The 11,066-nt window shown below is 36.2% G+C and overlaps 1 protein-coding gene across 1 annotated transcript in view; it reads right to left on the bottom strand.

Annotated features, from left to right (window-relative positions):
* Positions 1-531: 531 nt before the first annotated feature.
* Positions 532-11,066, bottom strand: part of LOC130906577 (protocadherin alpha-C2-like) — a 42,929-nt gene continuing 32,394 nt past the window's right edge. The window contains exon 4 of the mRNA XM_057821043.1: positions 532-7,197. Within this exon, the coding sequence (XP_057677026.1) occupies positions 6,887-7,197 (311 nt within the window). The 3' untranslated portion in view covers positions 532-6,886. The remainder of the gene's footprint in view (positions 7,198-11,066) is intronic.

Genomic DNA, 11,066 nt, shown 5'->3' with positions numbered 1-11,066 from the left:
AGTAACGTGCCCAACACTGCTCATAAGTGTCTACAATCTTCTTTCTGAAGGCCTCAGACAGCTCCTTTAATCTCACCATAGTGTTCTCTCTCACTTCAAAAGTCAGGGGCACACCAAACTAAATGTGTGGTTTAAATAAGGCAAGCCTCCTTCAAAACACGATGATAATAATCATAATGATGTTGTAATCATGTGCACCTGATGTGATACCCCTGTGTGTGATTTTAGTCATTTTAAGTCGGATTGAATGTGGGGGGTGTCCTAATTTATTCCCCAACAGAAATTGCATTTAGTTAAAATTACATTTTACATATAGTTATAAAAAAATCTTTTCCCCCCAGTTTAATTTTTTTGTTCTATTACTTGAATCTCTCAAATTTTTATAATTGATTTTAAATACCCATATGACCAAATATGTTAGAAAACACACAGGCTTCCATAGGGTGTCTTATTTTTTTCACATTACTGTATGAGCTGTTGATAAACAAAATAGCATAAATAAGAAATAACCCTTTTTCACCAAAAAAAAAAAAAAAAAAAAAAAAAGATCAGAATAACTCAAAACTCAAGTCAAAGCAAAGTTTGAGATATTTAAGAAAAACTTTATTTGTGACTTATTAACAAAACACATTGCCAGGTTGTTGAACTCATTAGAACCACTATTATCACCTTAACAATAAGTAGGTGTACAAAATAAGTTTATGAACAAATCTGCACTGTCACAGTCCACTAGCATGTGCCACCCACTGTCACACCCAGTGACTGACAAATATTCACTATACACAAGCAGAGAATACACCAACTTTATTTAAATTTTTTTGGAGACATTTTTTCTATTTAATATTTTTTTGGTGGTCTTTTTCAGCCTTTTTGTTTTCATTATGTAAGGAATAGTTATGAAGGGTGTGCACATGAGCTCACAACAGTGTTTGTTTGATCATTTCAACAAGTTGAAGGGACAAGATGGAAGTAATTTTCTTACCAATGTAATCATATGCAAAAAAAGGCATTTCATAGCATACCACAATAGCATTATATTTACATATAGAAGATCCAATGCTATTTGACCAGGAATAAAAAATGTGATACTTTTGGTTTTGCCACAGATTGCAGTACTGTTTGTGTATATGCATGGATGTGAAGTCAGGTTTGTAGTTTCCGATACACATTTCCCAGTGAAAAAAAGGTATAGGTAGGTATATATAGTATTTGTATAACGTCTGTTTCCTTTTCTTATAACATGCAAACACTTGGTGATCTGACAGCACAGACGTACACCTGGGCAGGGGTAAGGAAACGTGAGCATGATGGCGGCGCCTACAGCTGGGACCGGGAAATGGATGCTTCTACAAAAGTAACGCCGACAGAGATGAGCGACTTCCAGTTGCTTTGCACTCAGCTCAAACTACACGTTCTCTCCCACACTAGGTCAAGATTCCTCAAGTATGGGCAAAATAAAGTCAATCTTTTTGTACATTTTCTATACACTAGCAAAACTGCTAATAATAAACTACACTATTAAAAAAAAACATTAAATTTAAAGTAAAATGCTAGCAGTTGTGTTTGCTAGAATTATTCCATTAAAAATGGGAAAGCCATGAAATGCTCATTGTTATATTATCGGCAAACTACTGTAAAAAGAACAATACTGTATTATATAAAAATGTAACTGTTGTTTAAATACATCGAGAAGGCGGTAGTGTCTCCAACTGGATTTTAAACCCATACTGTCACATGGTAGTTAGGTGTGCTGGCGACTGAGCTAACTTCAGCTGCCATTACCCTCTTTTAAGCTCTCAGGGTGCTATGTTTTCCTAGACTCCTACACGCATAGCACTTCCTCCAGCTACCCTGAAGTAGCACAGTAGTTAGCGTGTTTGACTGCTAAGATAACATTGTGCGTTGAAATGACTGGAGAGGTGGTACACTGAGAAAAGCTGCAACAAAATGTCAGAACTAGCACGACTGGTTACATATCAATTACAATATTGAAATTTGACTACCATGATATTCAGCTCAAAAAAAAAAAACCCTCTACCATAAACTTTATAATACCCGAAACACGATACCGTTTTTATGTGCATTTTATGGCTTTCACAATTTTTTAACGAAAGATATTGGCAACATCAGCGGCTTGCATTTTACTGAAAATCTAACGTTTTCTGAGCATTAATCGAGCAAATGTTAAATCCAGAATGAGTATTTCTGCCTGTGGACTCACCGCAATTGATAACGCTGTAACTACAGTATGGATATTTTTAAAATCTTGCTTGCTCTAATGGTAAATGCCTTCCAACTTCTCAGGTTATCTTGTAAAACATTTATCCAAAAGTATTAGACAACTTTCTCTGAGAGCGTAATAAGGGTAAGACATGAATGTTTGACATACAGTAGGTAGCAAAGTGTCCTCTGTTAATGAATATGCAACGACATGACATGACTGCACAGTCCATTTAAGGAAAATGACTTTACAGATGTTATTCCCGAAGATGGGAGAAAGAGAGAGGAAACAAGCAGCGGGCAAGCACGTCCTACAAGCACTGAAGCCGTCGAAGCGATGGTGATGAGCTTGGAGAACATCTACTTAACATTCAAAGACAGAAGAAGAGGGATCCAGGCTTGAACAAGCAATGTTCCTGCTCTATAACCTTAGAATATACTCTAACCATTAAGAATGCCATTGACCCTCATACAAGAGGCAACAACAAAATAGCTAAGCCAACAATAAAACTGATGAAAATAATACCAAGTCACACAATTGTATTCACTTAATTTTTTTTCTTTTTCTTTTTTACTTATATTGAATTTGCAAATGGCTAGCAGTTATATTCAATGTTTTCAATCCAATCCTGCCAATTTCATGAACTTTTCTAGATAAGTCCCATTCAAATAACATAACAAACCTCAGTTTCACTTAAAACTTATAGGGCACTCGTTTAACTCATTGGCCGCCACTAGATGGCCAATCCATTTTGACCAGTTAAAATGGTTTTCAACTCATTGAATAAAAAACGGTACAATTTAATCTAGTAAACTAATTCTGAAGTTAACCTGGGAACACATGTAACACAGTTGGTGCAACACATCTTAGGTCTTTAACATTGTGCTGTTTTACTGTCTGATTGTTGCATATTTTTGCGGAAGTTCTTGTTAGTGTTGTACTGACACCATTTTTTGGCTCCCGATACCGATTATGACACCTGACTGTGTGGGTTCAGATAATGGCAATACTGTACCGATATAGTGTAAAGCGCTTTGAGCGCCTTGAAAGGTGGAAAAGCGCTATATAAGTATAACACCATTTACCATTACTCGGTTTTACGAAAAAAAACAAACAAACAAACAAAAAAAAAACACTTTTAAAAATACTACATTACTGCATCCTCACTTGACCGTATTGTCTGCTATTGACGGCACTTGAGGGTTGGCAGCGAATGAACGACGCCACCCTCCCACTTCAAATGAATTAGTCTGCTAGTGATAAATTCACTGAAATTAAGAAGAAAATGATGATTAGATATTATACGATTAGAAGTCTATCATCATCTTGGGAAGGGCGACAAGTGCTCCTTTTTTTTATGGTGGCTTGAGTAGCTGGCAGTCATCTTGAGTGGGGCAACCGGGAGTGCGACACTAGATCTCGAAAAGTACATATTGCACAACATCGGTACATTGTTTCTTAGTACTCCCCACTTAAGCATGTGCCGGTATGAGATTTTGACGGTATAATAACCTTAAAGGAGCAGTTCGGGATTTTCGACATTAGGCTTAATCTTCGAGTTACCAGGGGTTTAGTTAGTTGGTGGAGTTGATTTCAACAAATTGCGTTTCGTTTGCAAGTTATTTGTTAGTTTCAGGGCTCCGGAGTTGCTATGCTAGCGCGAGTCAATGGCACCATTATAGCATGCCCCCAAAAAAATGATGGATCTACAAACAGATCCAACATAGTCAAATAAATTCAAAACGCAGATCATTGTTCCAAAACACCCATGCGGCCACAACAATGTCACACCAAACTGCCGTAATTCATTTCATTCTGCAGGACTATTTTTTTTTAGATGCATACTATGACCCCAATAAAGAGGAGTGCTTCGGGCACTTGTTCTCACGCTGCATTCGAGGAAGGCGGGAATTCTGACTTATCCCGCTCGGAAGGTACCAGTTGCGACCTTTAAGCATTCTAAGCGAATGTAAACAGCAAAGATGGCTGATCGCCACAAGTTGTTTTTTATTTTAGCCTTCAAAAGACATTTTGACCTCCAGCAAACCTGACTTGTCATAAGCGATCAAATAGTTGAGGCGTACTAATGGTATTTTTCCAGATCAGAGGTTGGAAACTCTGACTTCCCACCTTCCTCGAATGCAGCATCAGTCTGCTGAGTTAACTGAAGGCCGGCAACATGGCGAAATGTGCATTTGGAGGCTGTGGAAACATACAGAAGAAATGGGTAAAGGGAAATTTACACAAATTCCCTATGAAGAACGAGGAAAAATATAAACTGGTCACTTGCTGCTAGCTACGACGTAAAAAATCAACGATGAAAAAAACCTGATGTGATATCACTCCGACCTGGTCCTCTGTAGAGTTGATCTGAAAAAATAGCCAACACTATTGATTGCATGGGTCATTGATGATATTCATGTGTGCATACATTGTTTTTTTATTGGCATGCTATAATGGTGCACTAGCTTAGCCACTCTGGAGCCCTGAAACTAACAAATAACTTGCAAATGAAATGGAATTTGTTGAAATCAAATCCACCAACCAAATAAACCCCTGCTAACTCGAAGATAAAGCCTAATGTCAAAAATCCTGAACTTAGCCAAAATATCACGGTTTCATGGTTTTGCAATTACAGCTCTAAAATGTGTTACTTTGCGATATCTAGCCAAAGTATTCCCATACCAGCGATTTCATTTTCTTCGATGGGGGAAAAAAGTTCAGGAGTTTCACCACCTTTAGCCATCGTGTAGCACAGCTGACTCACTGACACTGAGCAACAACCGGTTGAGGAAGGTTGAGCCTTCCAGCTGCAAGCGTGGGATTTCTCCATACTGTGATAGAATATTTTATTCATGCTTATAAAACACAATTATTAACTGCTGTGAAACTATATGCTTGCATGTGAGACTGTATTCATGTTCGTGCGTTCCAAATATGTGTGCTCCAAATATTCCTTCCACATAATTTTGTACCCTTGATATATATCTTGTTTATAAAGTCTTCATAGCAGGCAATCCTTGGCTGAGTCTGATTCTTTCCTCCTATATTGATACATGTCTGGGTGTTCAAAAGTGAACTTCCCTGACATATCCATTTTCGGGACAGAAAAAATAGCTAATACCATAGGGACGGTATGACGGAAAATTTTTGCGGTTTTAAAACCTTGATGTTTTCATACCGCGATATACCTTGAAACCGGTAATCGGCACATATCTAACCCCACTACGTAATTTTGGTGCCGTATCGGTACAGATACTATTATTGGTATCAGTGCAACACTAATTCTTGTCCTGCTTGTCTCAGCAACCTTATTTCCTTATTATGAATCTTACTGTCTACATATTTAATGCTTCTAATTCATGGTTTCATTTGTTTTGTTTTGTTTTTAAATATGTAAAAAGACCACATCTGCTGAATGTCTACAATATCTACTTAATACTGATAAGGAAAAAGACCTATTTTGCAGTTTGGCTTTACTTTATACCTACTTATTTCAGTAAGCCCGTATGAGGAAGGCGTAGTGCCGGCACAGGCAGCGAATAATTCATATACAAGTCCTTTTTTTTTGTTTGTTTTTGGCATTATAGTTTTCATATAAACTGAAGGGATCATGAAATTCACAGCATACACCGATCCCATAAAATGCCTTTTCAATGTGCATTTCAATGGAATTATATGGTCAAAGTTGAAGGCCAAAGGAGCCACAGAGTATTCATTAAGTAGGTTTGCTTGTGCAAAGCCGGCCGGGCTTGGTCTAATAAAGGATTGGCATGTACTGGTATGCGTACAGTGCAAAGAGACTCCCTTTACCATATTGACCAGGGGTGGAAAGAGTACCGAAAAAATCTACTTAAGTAAAAGTATTGTTACAATGATGATATTTTACTTACTGGTGTAGCTGATTTAAAATTTACTCTGAGTTACTTAGTTACTTTATGAGTTTGTGTGTGTGTGGGTGGAGTACATTTTTTGTAGAAAAAGCCGCTGTACAAAATAGGGGAGACAAACAAAATAATTGACGTAATAGTAATTACCTAAAATATGAGCTTAATAATAACAGTACCCATTTCTTTTGTGCAAAAATTAAATGATGCGCTTGATGTGATGATGTGCTAATTGGAAAAACCATTTCCCTATATACACAGGGTTTGTTTCGCCAATACTAGAACCACTGAATTGGAGCTGATTACAGTCATTATGTATTAATATTGTAACGTACCTTGACATTTACTCTTACTATGTCTGTGACGACGAGCCACATCCAATACGGCGGCGATGCGCAATGGCTTTCTTAACATAATAAATAACTTTGTGTTGCTGCCTGACACTGAAGTTATCAGAGCTAGTCAGACGGATGCTCCATACTTGCAAGCAGAAGCAAAAAGATCTTTGCCCACCCATTTTTCTCATTTCATTTCATTTTACATTGTGACAGAAGCGTTTAAAATGTAAATGAGTAAAACTAATTCCAACAAAATTTACTTAAGTAAAAGAAAAATATTAACCTAAAAAAAATATATATATATTAAAATTATCAAAACAATAATAACTTAGTGTAACGAGAGTAAATGTAAATTGTTACTTTCCACCCCTGATATTGACTTGGGTTTTTTCTGGCTCTGTAATCAGGCTGGCATCTTAATAGCTTCCATTCATCCCTCTTTATTCATCCCCGTCATCCTTTCCTTTCTCCTTCTTTTCCTTCTTATCCTTCTTCTTCTTTTTCTTCTTCTTGGCATCATCCTTCTTTCCAAAGCTTATGAAGTCCCCTTTATCGTCAACAGGGCCGGGGTCGTGGCGGATAGAAATAATGGCCGGGGAACCGGGGATGATGAAGGCTTCGGGAGGAATCTCACCGGGTTTCAGGCCCTGCGGTGGGCAATAGCTCTGTCCGGCTCCGTAGCGGAAGTGCCAGCTGTTGCTGTTGACGCCGGCGCCTACTGGAGGGGACAGTTCTCCACCACCCTCGCCATCTATGTGGAGAGGAAAAGACAAAATCATCATCATCATACTGGCTTAATGATTTAAAAAAAAAAAAAAAAAAAAAACTCTAATTGGGATTTTAGTCAAACTGGCAGCCCAGTTTGTGTGGCCCATAAAAGCAAATTACGTGCATCGACTTGAAGTTAAAATTTAAAGTCAAATTTCCGAAAAATCTGACAATGTATTTTAGTTCATTTCATTTCAAATATTAAATATTATATTTTGAAGCTGTGGTGTTGTCAGGGCTAACGCTTTTGTTTGGCACTGCATATCCATAATTGTCTGTATATTTCAATCTACTTGCTTTCTGTTCCTCTTGTGCTTATCTCCATTGCTGATTTCAATTATTATTAGTAGTAGTAGTTTTTGTTTTATTTGTATTTATTTATTTTATTCTGTTTGTGGTTAAATGCGATTTTTATGTATAATTTTATTTCCTATTTTGATTGTCTTGGTTTTTACGTTGTATTGATTTAAATTAGGGCTGTCAAACGATTAAAATTTTTAATCGAGTTAATTACAGCTTAAAAATTAATTAATTGTAATTAATCGCAATTAATCGCAATTCAAACCATCTATAAAATATGCCATATTTTTCTGTAAATTATTGTTGGAATGGAAAGATAAGACCCAAGATGGATATATACATTCAACATACGGTACATAAGGACTGTATTTGTTTATTATAACAATAAATCAACAAGATGGCATTAACATTATTAACATTCTGTTAAAGCGATCCATGGATAGAAAGACTTGTAGTTCTTAAAATAAAAATGTTAGTACAAGTTATAGACATTTTATATTAAAACCCCTCTTAATGTTTTCGTTTTAATAAAATTTGTAAAAATTTCAATCAAAAAATAAACTAGTACCCCGCCATTGTTGATGTCAATAATTACTTACACAATGCTCATGGGTGCTGAAGCCTATAAAATCAGTCGCACCCAAGCGCCAGCAGAGGGCGGCAAAACTCCATAAAACACAACAAGTGAGCTTTTCACTGTACTGTCATTTAAATCTGTCTGAGCGGGGCATCTGCGTTAATTGCGTCAAATATTTTAACGTGATTAATTAAAAAAATTAATTAACGCCCGTTAACGCGATAATTTTGACAGCCCTAATTTAAATCAGATTTTTATGATCTTCATGTGATGTAAAGCACTTTGAATTGCCTTGTGTTGAATTGTGCTATATAAATAAATATGCCTTGCCTTGCCTTAATGGGCTACATTGGAGTCAGACAGTCCCAACATGTTGTGCCGCGGTGAAATTGCTTCATATCATGACAAATGAGAATTTTTTTCAAATTATTTTTTTTCCAGGAAGAACAGTAACAAATATCAAGTTCCAACTCCGCACCAACGTAGTCAGGCACAGGCTTGCAACAGGAGAACCGATGTGATTTTTATAATAAAGCGTGTATAAGCGTTACAATTTTTATTTGACGCACTTTTTATGTCACTTCTCGCAAATAGTGCGTAAATAATGAGCTATGTATATATATTAGGGCTGTCAAACGATTAAAATTTTTAATCGAGTTAATTACAGCTTAAAAATTAATTAATCGTAATTAATCGCAATTAATCGCAATTCAAACCATCTATAAAATATGCCATATTTTTCTGTAAATTATTTATATTCTGTAAAATAAATTGTTGGAATTGAAAGATAAGACACAAGATGGATATATACAGTGGGGAGAACAAGTATTTGATACACTGCCAATGGGAAAATCCATTGGCAGTGTATCAAATACTTGTTCTCCCCACTGTACATTCAACATACGGTACATAAGGACTGTAGTGGGCATTTCACTCTACTGTCATTTAAATCTGTCTATGCTGTCCTCACTCCGAAGCGTCTACTTTTTCCAAAGCTAGACAGCTAGTGAACGACGCCTTAATAATCAGACTTCTTCCTTTTTCATCTGATTTATTAATAAAATAGCCTCAAACCATTGTCCTCTTTAGACCGTCATAAAACTACAAAAAAAAAAAAGTACACAAGCATTGCATTAGCAACAACGTTAGCTTAGCACGCTATTCAGGTTCACTAAACATAAACAAAAAGCGTCTCATACAAAAAATAGAACATTTCGCTTACTAACATAATACGTACATTCTTTACAACAACCATACTTACGGACAGATCTTGTCCAAGGATCATATAAGCACAGCATTACAATGTAGGCTTCAGCCCGAGACGTCGTGCAGCCATATGAACTGGCAAGAAAAAAAGAAACCATGTCGCAAAGCGACCACAAGAGTTCGCTGTTGTGCTGCAGCACAAAAAGCCTTGCTGTAAAACTTACCAAAAGGCAGAATACTGTCTGAGCGGGACATGTGCGTTAATTGCATCAAATATTTTAACTTGATTAATTTAAAAAAATAATTACCGCACGTTAACGCGATAATTTTGACAGCCCTAATATATATATATATATATATATATATATATATATATATATATATATATATATATATATATATATATATGTATATATGTATATAAAATAATTACCGTACGTTAACGCGATAATTTTGACAGCCCTAATATATATATTAGGGCTGTCAAAATTATCGCGTTAACGCGCGGTAATTAATTTTTTAAATTAATCACGTTAAAATATTTGACGCAATTAACGCACATGTCCCGCTCAGACAGTATTCTGCCTTTTGGTAAGTTTTACAGCAAGGTTTTTTGTGCTGTCTAACAGTGAACTCTTGTGGTCGCTTTGCGACATGGTTTATTGCTTTCTTGCCAGTTCAATATGGCTGCACGACGTCTCGGGCTGACGCCTACGTTGTAATGTTGTGCTTATATGATCCTTGGACAAGATTTGTCCGTAAGTATGGTTGTTGTAAAGAATGTACATATTATGTTAGTAAGCGAAATGTTATATTTTCTGTATGAGACGCTTTTTGTTTATGTTTAGTGAACCTGTATAGCGTGCTAAGCTAACGTTGTTGCTAATGCAATGCTTGTGTACTTTTTTTTTTGTAGTTTCACTACGGTCTAAAGAGGACAGTGGTTTGAGGCCATTTTATTAATAAATCAGATGAAAAAGGAAGAAGTCTGATTATTAAGGCATCGTTCACTAGCTGTCTAGCTTTGGAAAAAGTAGACGCTTCGGAGTGAGGGCAGCATAGACAGATTTAAATGACAGTAGAGTGAAATGCCCCCTACAGTCCTTATGTACCGTATGTTGAATGTATATATCCATCTTGTGTCTTATCTTTGCATTCCAACAAATTATTTTACAGAATATATATATAATTTACAGAAAAATATGGCATATTTTATAGATGGTTTGAATTGCGATTAATTGCGATTAATTAATTTTTAAGCCGTAATTAACTCGATTAAAAATTTTAATCGTTTGACAGCCCTAATATATATATATATATATATATATATATATGTGTGTGTGTGTGTGTGTGTGTATAGTCGTTGTATCACCAAAACAGTGCATTTCCATGTCCACACTAAAACTGAATGTACACCAATGTGTGTACATTCAAAACATATGACTCGATTTCTCCACAGAGGTATGCATATACTGCGCATCAATAAGTTATTGTAAACATGAAATACTTACAGACATATATTTCCGAGGCAGAAACGTAGCAGAACGCACTCACAAGTGTCAATGCGACCGATAGACACAGTACTGTGCAAGTAAATGACTTGTGAGCTAAACTGTCACAAAACAGATGCAGTGAATTATTCTGACCGACTGGTGGCAGCAACGCACTGCAAAAGGTCAACTGGTTTCCCACACTGGCGCGTATAGCCACCACAGACGTATTGTTAAATAATACAAATTATAAATTGGAACGTATCTTTAAATTAAAAA

This window comes from Corythoichthys intestinalis, chromosome 18 (genome assembly GCF_030265065.1).
Source record: "Corythoichthys intestinalis isolate RoL2023-P3 chromosome 18, ASM3026506v1, whole genome shotgun sequence".
NCBI lineage: Eukaryota > Metazoa > Chordata > Actinopteri > Syngnathiformes > Syngnathidae > Corythoichthys > Corythoichthys intestinalis.
This window is presented reverse-complemented; position numbering and strand designations above follow the sequence as displayed.